General features: G+C 39.1%; 1 protein-coding gene across 1 annotated transcript; it reads right to left on the bottom strand.

The window, feature by feature from the left end:
- Positions 1–610: 610 nt before the first annotated feature.
- Positions 611–1,573, bottom strand: LOC129406050 (olfactory receptor 1440-like). The gene has a single exon (XM_055143795.1). It carries the CDS (start codon positions 1,571–1,573, stop codon positions 611–613), a length of 963 nt encoding a protein of 320 aa, XP_054999770.1.
- Positions 1,574–13,070: the final 11,497 nt, after the last annotated feature.

Raw genomic sequence — 13,070 nt, 5'->3', positions numbered from 1 at the left:
TAAATGTATTAAGCATTCATTTAATGTCTAAAAATAATTTCATATGCTTTATTTCTGTTCTATTTTTATAGACATATAAATCCTTAATTAATATATAAGCAAATAAAGAGAAACAGTGATGAAAACAACAATCTGTGTGGCATCTTGAGCTTCTAATTTCTTTACATATATCTACAAGGATTTCTATTCTCATTGCTTAGGCCTTGATGTTGGGTTAGATCATGAAAACAAGCCTTTATTTCTGTTTATTTGAGTTATTCACCACACCCAGTTGCTTAGAGCTTACTCCTAGTTCTGTGCTCAGGAATCATTCATAGTGGTGCTCAGGGGATCATAGGTGGTGCCGGGTATCAAACCTGGGTTACTGCATGCCAGAGTGTACCCTAGAAAATGTACTATCAACCTGGGTGGGCTCCTAGAAACAAACTTCTAATTCCAATTTCAACTATGGTGACATTATCTCACAACTAAGAATGATGACATAAGGAGGAAGAAAACAGATTATTCATTATTATCTGTACATGACTGTTATTATAACTGACAATATATCACTTATAAATTCTTACATTACCTTTATTATATGTCTTAAAACCCCCTACTAGGTATTACTCTATTGAGATAAAAATCTTGCCCTCTTCATCACCTTTTTAAGAGCCTCTTTGATCTCCTTGTTCCTCAGACTATAGATAAGAGGATTCAACATGGGAATAACATTAACATAGAACACTGACAGAACCTTGTCCCGATTCTTGGAATGATTAGAATTAGGACTCATGTACACAGAGAGGCATGTGCCATAGAAGAGGGTGACAACAGCCAGGTGGGAGGCACAGGTATTGAAGGCCTTGAGACTGCCTTTAGCAGAGGATATTTTCAGGATGGAAGCTACAATAAAAGCATAGGATAAAAGGATAAAGAGCATAGAACCAAACGCAAACAACAGAGCTACCAGAAAAATAATGATTTGGCAAACAAAGGTATTGGAGCAAGCCAAGGAAACAATCTGGGGTAATTCACAGAAGAAATGTCGAATGACATTTGGACCACAGTAATAAAGATTGATGCAAGGCACAGTTTCAACTAAACTACCAATAAAACCACTTCCAAGGGCTGCAGTAACCATTTTGCAACAGAGGTTAGGGTTCATAATGGCTGAGTACTGCAGAGGGTTACCAATGGCCACATATCTGTCATAGGCCATGATGGCTAAGATGCAGCACTCAGAAATACCCATCCAAGCAAACACAGAATACTGAGTAGCACATGAAACAAAGGAAATCGTCTTTCTATCCTTAAATAAATCTGAAAGCATCCTTGGGCTAATGGAAGTCGAATAGCAGATATCTATGAATGACAGGCAACTGAGAAAAAAGTACATAGGTGTGTGCAGGTGAGAGTCCATTCTGATTAGAATGATCAGACCCAGGTTTGAAATTAGGGTCACCAGGTAGATCACTAGGAAGACAGGAAAGAGAATGAGCTGTAGATCTTTTTCACTTGTGAGTCCCAAGAGGACAAACATGGCCACGGAGGTGTGGTTTCTATATCCTTCCTTAGAGATGCTTTCAGACATCTGTTGAGGAAAAGATGAAAGAAAATATTCAGACTCAAAACACCAAAAGGAGGGCTAGAGAGAGAGATTGCAGGAAAGACACTTGCTTTGAACATGACCAACATCGGACAAATCCTTGAAATCACATGTTTTCCTTAGGGGTGATCCTTGAGCACAGAGCCAGGAGTAACTTCTGGTCCTGCCACGTGTGAGCAAATACTTCACTCCATCACCCAACAAAGAAAAACCAAAACGGAATGCTCTTTATTTCTCTAGCTAGGTAGCTAACTCTAAGTTTAGTCTTATACTTATATTCTTGTATCTAATATTTTGTCAATCTGTACATTTTATGGATACTCTCCAATGTTTTAGATGTTTTGGGAATGTATAAATTTATCACACATTTACAAATGAGCAACACCAACAACAAAACTACCAAATCAAATTTGGCATAAAACTTAGACACTGCTCCACAGACACATGAAAAGAATATTGTATATCCCTTATTAGGAAGTGAAAACCAAATAGTTAACTCCAGGTGATTTCACATCTGTGAGAATCACATAAGGCAAATATTGAAATCAGTCTTGGTGAAGAAGTGGAGAGAAGTGAATTCTGGTGCACAGTTGTGGTTAATGTAAAGTGTTCAGCGTGATATCAGTTAGTACAACACTGGTAAATATCATGGAGTTAAAAATATTGAAATGGAGATTCTATATGTTTTCATAGTACTACACTCGGGCACTTATTCAGCATGTAAGAAAACATTTATTAAATACATATGCTAATAAGCACATTATTTGCAACTGCCAACATAAATGTCCGTCAACAGATGGTCACATCTAGAAGCTGGTACATATTATTTTTGGAATGTTTTATCATTAGAAAAGATAAAATACATTTTGAAACAAATGGATGGATCTTGAGTTGATTACCCTGAGGAATGAGTCATGAATTGAAAGGATATAATTATACTGAAGGACAATGCATATTGCTTATATGTAGAATATAAATAATAACAGCAATTGAACTGAACAAAACTGCAAAACCGATCAAAGAACCATATGCAAAGAACTATTTGGAACCAATGACACTGTTCCTAATTTGAGTAAGTCTAATGATCGTGATTGTTCTCCAAATAATGCCAGATTCATGACTTCTCATTAAGAAATTTTGATTTTACATATTTTTAGCTCACCTTTACTTTTAGTTCATCATATATTTCGTTCACCTTTCTTTTTCTAACATGCCTAAATTTTCTTTTGTTTCAGATACAGGTGCTGTTGATTCACCCTTCATTTTTCCCTCACATAATTATTGACATAACATATTCATCTCTCCATACTCATTTCCACCGGACCCTGCAGAAAGAGGAGGAGGAGGAGGAGGCGGCAGTGGAGGTGGAGAAGGACGAGGAGGAGGAGGAGGAGGAGGAGGAGGAGGAAGAAGAAGAAGAAGTAGAAGAAAGAAGAAAAAGAAGAAGAGGAAGAAGGAGAGGAAGAGAAGAGGAATATGAGAAAGAGGAAGAGGAAGAAGAAGAGGAATACGAGGAAGAGGAAGAGGAAGAAGAAGAAGCAGAAGAAAGAAGAAAAAGAAGAAGAGGAAGAGGAAGCGAAGAGGAAAATGAGGAAGAGGAAGAGGAAGAAGAAGAAGAAGAAGTATAAGAAAAGAAAAAGAAGAAGAGGAAGAAGAAGAGGAAGAGAAGAGGAAGACAAGGAAGAGGAAGAGGAAGAAGAAGAGGAAGATGAGGAAGAGGAAGCGGAAGAAGAAGAAGAAGCAGAAGCAGCAGTAGCAGAGGAAGAAGAAGAAGAAGAAGAAGAAGAAGAAGAAGAAGAAGAAGAAGAAGAAGAAGAAGAAGAAGAAGAAGAAGAAGAAGAAGAAGAAGAAGAAGAAGAAGAAGAAGGAGAAGAAGAAGAAGAAGAAAAAGAAGAAGAAAAAGAAGAAGAAGAAAAAGAAGAAGAAGAAGAAGAAGAAGAAGAAAGAGAAAAAGAAGAAGAAGGAGGAGAAGGAGGAGGAGGAGAACGAGGAGGAGGAGGAGGAGGAGAAGGAGAAGGAGAAAAGAAGGAGCAGGAGAAGGAGAAAAAGAATAAGGAAGAGGAGCAGGAGAAGGAGAAGGAAAGGAAGAGGAAAAAGAGGAGGAGAAGTACAAAAGGAGCATGAGGAGAAGGAGGAGGTTGATGAGGAGGGGTGAGAAGGAGGGGTGAGGAGAGGGGGAATGGTGGGGAGAGCGGGAGGGTGAGAAGAACAAAAATATGGAAAGTAAACATTAAAAGTTGTGCTTGTTTTTTAGGAAAGATCATTAATACTTTCTAATATTTAATTGTCTGAATTGGGAAAATTTTGTAGGTTTTGAAGCAAAGTCTGAAGAGCTCTATTGAACACTTCAGTACAGAAAAGATTATTCTCATAAAAGCAATTGGTCCATTTATTCTTGACTGATTTTTTTTCTTATTTTAGAGCCTACAATAGTAACAGATGACAAACAGATCTACTCAATTCTGGATGGCGCCCAGAGAATCTTCTGAGGCCACTAAAGAATAGAACTGATAATATAGTACAGAACTCTAAAATAATTCACAGCTCATTGAGTCTTAGTTCTTTTTTCTTAAACAGACGAGTAAGAGGCAGTGTAGATCCACTTTATGTTATGACACTGTCCTTCAACAGATTTTGCCTTACATTTACATGCTAAAGGAGGTATGGAAAGGACTCCTCAAACTTTAAAATTTAAGGACAATGATACTGAGATGTTTGTACACATTTTGATTTCTTTCTACATCATAGGTTTTTGATATTCTTCAGAGCAGTATCTAATAACTCACCTAAGGATTCTTCAAATTTCTACTTTCCAGTGATGCAGGTTCTTTTATTTGTAGTGTACCCAGGATTCAGAAAGAGCCAATAGATGTTTGTCTTCCTGCTTTGAGGGGATCCTTATAAGTGTTCTAAGAGACTTAGGGAGTTAACTTGAGGGGAGTCAATAATCTTTTGCTAATGATGTTTGACTCACTGAAATTCCAGAAATGATCTTAATGTGGAAAAAAGAAGCCTTAAATGTTCCTGAACCTGCTCCATCAAATCTAAGAAAAAATGGGAGGACAACTACAACAAAGCAGATCAATTAACATTGCAAGCTTTCAATGACCTCTCCTGGGTACAGAGGCAGATGAAGTCTAATAATTGGTCTAACCAAGATATTCCTACATGACATTAATCTTTTGAGACTTCATCATATCAAAATTCCTTTCACCCTCAAAGAAATAATGGTCTGTTATAAAGAACACTTGCAAAATTTTTGTTTGTTTGGAGATCACCTCCGGCAATCCTCAGTGCTCATGTCAGGCTCTGTATTCAGAGATCTCTCCTGGGTGGTGTTTAGGGGATTATCTGGGGTGTCCGGAATCAAATGCAGATCAGCAACATGCAAGGCAATTGCTTGACCCAGACCTATCTCTTCAGCTCCCCTGTCGACCTTTTAAATGGTGAAATAAATTTATATCACCAAAACATATTAATAATCATCAAAGAACCTCTGGGGAAAATCTGGTATGAACCTTCAACTGTGAAGTGTGTTTCTTCAGTAGAGGATTGTAGTCTTCCACCATCTTATTTGAAACAGTTCTTTGGCTTTAAGATTTTACTATATACAATTACCACATTGATATATTATTTTAAAAGTTAAGAACTAAATGTAGATGATCTTAAAATAAAATAAAAAATTACATTTTAGTAAATTATGAATAAAATCCTCACATTTTATTTAAGAATGAAATAATCTAAATTATTTTATTTCGGTACTTTCATTTATAAAATTGTTACTTAGACTTTTCCTGAAAACATCATACCTGGAGAGTCCATTCCCTCCCCAGAGTTCTAAGTATCCCTCCTGCCATGAGAGCTCAGTTCTTTAGACAAATTCATCAGTTTTGACGACTTTGAGCACTTGATGTTCCCTTACTATCTTTGCTTTTCTCTCTTGTGTTAGGAATAATCAGTCTCTCTGATTTTGGTGGCAACCCCGGGGTTATCAGGGTTTATTCCTGACTCTGTGCTCAGGGATCACTATTGGAGGGACTTGGGGGACCTAATGTAGCACTGGGAGGGCAGCCAGTTCGGCCACATGCAAAGATAACACCATACGGGCTGTACAATTGCTCCGTGCCCCACTCTGTTTCTTTAATTGGGTTATGGTGACACCTACACAAATATAGATGTATAACCGTAAACTGGTATTTCACAAAATAGTAAATCAATGTTAGCACTGTTAATATTGTCATCCAGCTATTCGTGCTTTTTGCTTAAGTGAGCACCAGTAACATCTCTATTGTGAGACTTGTTGTTACTGTTTTTGGCATATCATATGCCACGGGTAGCTTGGAAAGCTCTGTGGTGTGGGTGGGATACTCTCAGTTGCTTGCCAGGCTCTCTGAAAGGGACAGAGGAATCGAACCTGGGTTGGCCTTATGCAAGGCAAACACACTACGCGCTGTGCTGTGGTTCCAGTCCAATTTTTAAAATTGATTTTCCAAAATTTTTCTTAGTAACATATTTTTAAATTTTTTATATTGCTAATTGAAAATATGTTACTAAGAAAAAAATTGAAAGCACCCCTTTTGACTTCCTTGAACATATAGATTTTCTCCATTCAAATCAGACATACAAGTTATAGTCCATTGGATAGTGATTATTGACCTGTGCTATTGGTTTTTCTTTTTTTTATTAGTGAATCACCATGAGACAAAGTTACAGACTTTACAGGTTTTCATACTTACGTTTCAGTCATACAATGATCGAGTGCCCATCCCTCCACAGTGCCCATTTTCCACCACCAATAGTACCAGCATCCCTCCCACCCCCACCGTTTCCCCTTAACCCCACCCTGCCTCTGTGCCAGGGCATTCCCATTTGCTCGCTCTCTCTTTTTGGGTGTTGTGGTTTGCTACAGAGGTATTAAGTAGGCATCATGTTCAATCTATAGTCTATTTTCAGCCTTTACCTTCCAACGCTAGTGGGCCTGCCTAGCATCCTTTGCTTGGTGATCCCTTCTCTATCAGAGCTGCTTCTTCACCTAGTATGTGAGGTCAGCTTCCAAGCTGTGGAGTACTCCTCTTGGTACATATCTCTACTATTCTTGGGTGTTAGTCTCCCATTCTGTTACTTTATATTCCACAAATAAGTGCAATCTTTCTATGACTGTCCTCTCTTTCTGACTCATTTCACTTAGAGTTATACTTTTCATGTTGATCCACCTACATGCAAATTTCATGACTTCATCTTTTCTAACAGCTACATAGTATTCCATTGTGTAGATGCACCAAAGTTTCTTTAGCCAGTCATGTATTCTCGGGCATTCGGTTTTTTTCCTGATTCTGGCTATTGTGAACAGTTCTGCAATGAATGTATGGGTGTAGATGTCACTCTTACTATACTTTTTTTGCATCTCCGGTATATATTTCCAGAAGTGGTATTACTAGGTCAAATTCGAGCTCAATTTCTAAATTTTTGAGAAGAATCCATACTGTTTTCTAGGGGTGGCTGAACGAGTCAGCATTCCCACCATCAAAAAAGGAGAGTCCCTTACTCCCCACATTCATGCCAACACCAGTTGCTTTTGTTCTTTGGATGTGGGTCAGTCTCTGTGGTGTGAGATGGTATCTCATTGTTGTTTTGACCTGCATCTCCCTATGATTAGTGATGAAGAATGTTTCTCCATGTGCCTTTTAGCCAATAAGTTTACTTGTTTGACAGAATTTAAATTCATTTCATCACCCCATTTTCCGATGGGATTTGATGTTTTCCTCTTGTGGAGTTCAACCAGTGCCCTGCAAAACTTTGATATCAACCTCTTATCAGATGGGTATTGGTTGAATATCCTTTCCCATTCTGTAGATTGTCTTTGTATTCTGGTCGCTGTATCTTTTGAGGTACAGAATCATCTCAGTTTAAGATTGTCCCATTTGAATATCTCTGTTTCCACTTGCCTGGTCAGTGGCTAGTCCTCTTTGAAGATACCTGTACGTTCAATGTCGTGGAAGGTTTTTCTGACTTTGTCTTCAATGTACCTTATGGATTCTGGTCTAAAGTTGAGGTCTTTAATCCATTTTTATCTGACTTTTGTGCACAGTGTTAGGTATAAGTCTGAGCCCAATTTTTTGCCGGTAGCTGTCTAGTCTTGCCAGCACCATTTGTTATAGAGGCTTTCCTTGCTCTAATTCACATTTCTTACTCCCTTATTAAAGATTAGATGATCATATATTTGAGGTTGTGTGTAAGGATATTTTACCCTGTTCCATTGGTCTACTGCTCTGCCTTTGTTCCAGTATCATGCTGTTTTAATTATTACCGCTTTGTAGTAGAGTTTGAGGTTGGGGAAGTTGATTCCTCCCATCTTCCTTTTCCCAATAATTGCTTTAGCTATTCGTAGGGATGTGTTGTTTCATATGAATTTTAGGAGTTTTGGTGCACTTCCTTGCAGAATGTCATGGGTATCCTTATAGGGATTGCATTGAATCTGTATAATGCTTGGGAAGTATGGCCATTTTGACAATGTTAATTCTTCCAATCCATAAACAGAGTATGTGCTTCCATTTCCTTGTGTCCTCTTTTATTTCGTGAAGTAATGTTTTGAAATTTTCTCTGTATAGGTCCTTCACCTCCTTAGTTAAGTTGATTCCGAGGTACTTGATTTTCTGAGGCATGGCTGTGAACGGGGCTGCATTTTTTCATTTCTCTTTCTTCTCTCACATGATTTGCATATAGGAAAGCCATGGACTTTTGGGTATTGATTTTATAACCTGTGAGTTTACTATACGAGTCAATTGTTTTGAGAAGTTTCTTGGTAGAGGCTTTGGGGTTCTGTAAATTTAATATCATATCATCTGTGAATAGTGAGAGCTGATTTCTTCCTTTCCTATCTGGATGCCCCTATTATCTTTTTCTTGCCTAATCGCTACTGCAAGTATTTCCAGTATTGTATTGAACAGAAGTCATGAGAGTGGGCATCCTTGCCTTGTCCCTTATCTTAGAGGGAAGGCCGTTAGCTTTTCCCTATTGAGGATAATGCTTGATATGGGCTTGTGGTAGATGGTTTGGACTATATTGAGGAAGTTCCTTTCTATTCCCATTTTGATGAGCGTTTTCATCGTTAATAGGTGCTGGATCTTGTCAAATGTTTTCTCTGCATCTATTGATATGATCATATGGTTTTTATCTTTTCTTTTGTTGATATGGTGGATTATGTTTTTTGACTTCCAAATTTTGAACCATCCTTGCATTCCGAGAATGAATCCCACTTGGTCGTGCGCTGGGTCCCAAAGCATACCTCCATAGAATCAGGAAGATAGAAATTTTATCAACTATCTTCTCTGACCATGATCCGCTGAAGATAGAAGTTAATCATGCACAAACGCAGAGGACCAAACCATACACGTGGAAATTAAACAAATTAAACATCGATGTTGAACAATGAGTGAGTCAGGCAGGAAATCAAGGAAGAAATCAAAAGGTACCTGGAAATAGAAGATAGTTGATAAAATTTCTATCTTCCTGATTCTATGGAGGTATGCTTTGTGATTCAGCGCAGGATTTATTTTGGAGAATGTTCTGTGTGCACTGGAAAAGAATGTGTAGTTTTTTTTATGGGGATGCAAAGCCCTGTATGGATCTATTAGCCCTCTCATTTTTATTTCTTTCTTCAAGGCCAGTGATTTTTTTGCTGAGTTTTGATCTTGTTGATCTATCCAGAGATGACAAGGCAGTGTTGAAGTTTCCAACTACTATTGTGCTGCTAGCAATGTCCTCTCTATAATCTGCTAGCAGTTGTTTTAAGTAATTTGTTGGTCCTTCATTAGGTGCATATACGTTTATGGATGTGAGTTCTTCCTGTTGTATGTATCCCTTGATTAGTACGAAATGACCGTTTCTGTCCCTTTTAATCATTTTCAACCTGAAATCTATATTGTCTGATACTAGTATGGCCACTCTGGCTTTTTTTTGAGGGAAATGTTTGCTTGAAGTATTGTTTTCCATCCTTTGACTTTGAGTCTGTGTTTGCTCTGACCATTCAGATGTGTTTCTTGTAGGCAGCCGAATGCTGGGTTCAGTTTCTGAATCCATTTTGCCACTCTGTGTCTCTTGATGGGTGCGTTTAGACCATTGATGTTGAGAGAGATTATTGTCATGGAGTTTTGTGCCATCTTTATGGTTGAGCTTGTTGTGCATTAGGGGGTTTTTCTTTTCTTACAGGAGCCCCTTTAGTCTTTCTTTTAAGTTTGCTTTTGAGTCTATCAAGTTCCTGAGCTGTTGTTTATCCATGATATTGTGTATGGTTCCTTGGAGTTTGAGTGAGAGCTTAGCCAGATAAAGTATTAGTGGTGAGGCGTTTATTTCATTGAGTTTTTGCCCTATATCCCACCATTGCCTTCTGGCTTGGAGGGTTTCCTCTTATAAGTCTTCTGTGAATCTAAGGGTGTTCCTTTGTATGTGATTTTTTTTTAACCGTGCTGCTTGCAGTTTTGTGCCCCTATTTGTGGCATCCATCATTCTGACTATGATATGTCTTGGAGTCTTTTTATTAGGGTCTCTTCTAGCTGGCACCCTTTGGGCTCCTAGGATCTGAACATCTGCATTCTCCAACTCTGGGAACTTTTCAGCAATGATTTCTTTAACTGTGGCTTTCTCATTAGGGTTGCCTCCCTGTCCTTCTGGAGCTCCAATGATTCTTATGTTATTCCTCTTGGCATCATCCCCTAGGTCTCTGCTTCACCCTAGAGCTATTTTCAGGTCTTTTCCAAATGTTTCCTGTAGCCTGTGGGCTTTCTGCTGCTCATCTTCAAGCTCACTAATTCTATCTTCAGCTGTATCCATTCTACTGTTTAGGGCTCCCACTGTTTTTTCATTTCTTCTACAGTGTCTTTTATTTGTAACATTTCGGAATGTAGCTTTCCTATTTCTGCTCTCATTTCTTCCCGTAATTTCTTTGCTCACTGCTCCACCGTTTTTTTAAGTTTGATGCACATTCTCAGAATTTCTTCTCTGAATTCTTTATCGGAGATATCATATTTGTAGGCAGCCTCTGCTGAGGCTTCTGGACTCTTTTCTTCATCCTCTCCTTGCTGTGGGGATTTGCGCTGTTTCTTCATGATCTCATGGTTGTATGGAGGTGGGACCTCCCAGTTCACTAGAGCTAATCTCTCTTTTTGTGAGGTTTCAATATTTTGGTTCAATTGGAGTTGTCTAGTGGCTTATTTGCCTTTTGTTTTTGAGGTAACTGGGGAGATCTCCACAAAGTTAGGTAATGGGATTAAGATGTCTGTGAAGTATACTAAAACAGGGGAAAATAACTGAGGCGCCCCCCCCCCCCCGAGACCATGCCCCCTGCAGCAGAGACAATGCCCACTACCACAGAGACCACGCCCCTTCTGGCCACTGGCCACTGGGTTGAGATTGGGTCCTGGGGTCCGCATGCGGAGCCCGTGGGCAGGGAGGACTGGGATGCGCAGTGAGGGGAGCAGGAATACCTGAATGAGGAAGTAGACAGCACACAGTTGGTGGCTGCTGGGGGCCGCATTCCTGCCTCCTGGATGCTGGATTGAGATCAGATCCCGGGGCTGTGCGTGGAGTGGGTGGGCACGGAGAGTTGGGATGTGATTGGTTTTTCTTAAGTCCTTTTGTAAACTCTACCCAGAGAACTGCATAACACCTTTACATATGAATTATTGTATTCACACTCACTCTTGAGTCTAACGTGCTTCTCAGATTAAAAAACTGCTCAGGAGCCAGAGAGATAGTACAGGGAATTAAGCACGAGACTTGCAGACACCCTCCTCACATTCAATCCCTGAACCATATAATGTGCCTTGAGTACTGCCAAGAATGATTCCTGAGCACAGAGCCAGGAGTAAACCACGAACACAGGATAAACACAACAACCCCTACTTTAGAGTGTGTCACACTCTGCTATTTGCATGTGTGACATTACTATAAACATAAATATGGTACTATTTCAAATAAATTAAAAATAAATGAATAAAATCTGCTTCTATAAAGGAGTGCTACTTAAATTCATGTAAAGTTTCAAATGAGTAGATAACGGCCATAGTTCTTTTTTTCTCAATGAATCACTGTGAGATATGTAGTTTGAAGGATTTTCTCGTCAGGTATTGGTCATACAATGGTCCACCCTCCATCCGTCCACCAGTGTATATTTTCCACCACCAATGTCCCCAGTGTTTCTCCCATCCCCTACCCCAGGTTGTCTCTAAAGTGGCACTTTCCTTCTCTCTCTCTCTCTCTCTCTCTCTCTCTCTCTTTCTCTCTCTGTCTCACTTTCTATCTCTTTGGGTATTATGGTTTGCAATAGAGATACTAAGAGGTTGCTTTGTTTGATCCTTTACCTATTTTTCAGCTCACAGTTCTTATCCAGAGTTCTTATTCAGATCATTTTCAATTATATTTGGACACAGTTCTTAGAAGTAGGGCAGATTGCCTTAGCTATTGATCATCTAATCTTTGAGAAGGGAGGAAGAAATGTTAAGCGGAGCAAGTAAAGACTCTTTAACAAATGGTGCTGGTAAAACTGGACAGCTACATGCAAAAAAATGGGATCAGACCAGTACCTGACACCATCCACAAAAGTGAGATCAAAATGGATTAAAGATCTCAAAATCAGACTTGAGTCCATAAGGTACATTGAAGACATGGTTGGCAAAACCTTCCATAACATTGATGCTAAAGGTATCTTCAAAGATGATACACCACTGACCAAGCAAGTGAAAACAGAGATAAGTAAATGGGACTATCTTAAACTAAGAAGCTTCTGTACCTCAAAAGAAACAGTGACCAGAATACAAAGATGATCTTCAGAATGCGTAAAGATATTCACCCAATACCCATCTGATAAGGGGTTGATATCAAGGATATACAAGGCACTGGTTGAACACTTTAAGAGAACATCCAACCCCATCAGAAAATGGGTAGGTAAAATGAACAGAAACTTTCTCAAAGAAGAAATCCGAATATCAAAAGGCACATGAAAAAATGCTCTTCGTCATTAATCATCAGGGAGATGCAGATCAAAACAACAATGAGATATCATCTCACACCTGAGTGACTGGCCCACATCCAAAAAAACACAAGCAATCGCTGTTGGTGTGGATGTGGGGAGAAAGGGATTCTCCTTCATTGCTGGTGGGAATGCCAACTGGTTCAGCAAAAAATTAGAAATTGAGCTTCCATTGGACCCAGTAATCCCACTCCTGGGAATGTACCCTAGAGATGCAAAAAAGTATAGTAGAAATGACATCTGCACATATATGTTCATCGCAGCACTGTTTACAATAGCCAGAATCTGGAAAAAACAGTGTCCAAGAACAGATGACTGGTTAAAGAAACTTTGACACATCTACATGATGGAATACTATGGCCATTGTTAGAAAAGATGAAGTCATGACATTTGCATAACAGTGGATCAATATGGAAAGTATCATGTTGAGTCAAATGTGTCTGAGAGAGAGGGACA

This window comes from Sorex araneus, chromosome 6 (assembly GCF_027595985.1).
Source record: "Sorex araneus isolate mSorAra2 chromosome 6, mSorAra2.pri, whole genome shotgun sequence".
In the NCBI taxonomy this organism is placed as follows: domain Eukaryota; kingdom Metazoa; phylum Chordata; class Mammalia; order Eulipotyphla; family Soricidae; genus Sorex; species Sorex araneus.
The sequence above is the reverse complement of the archived record's forward strand: the minus strand, read 5'-3'. Positions and strand labels throughout refer to the sequence as shown.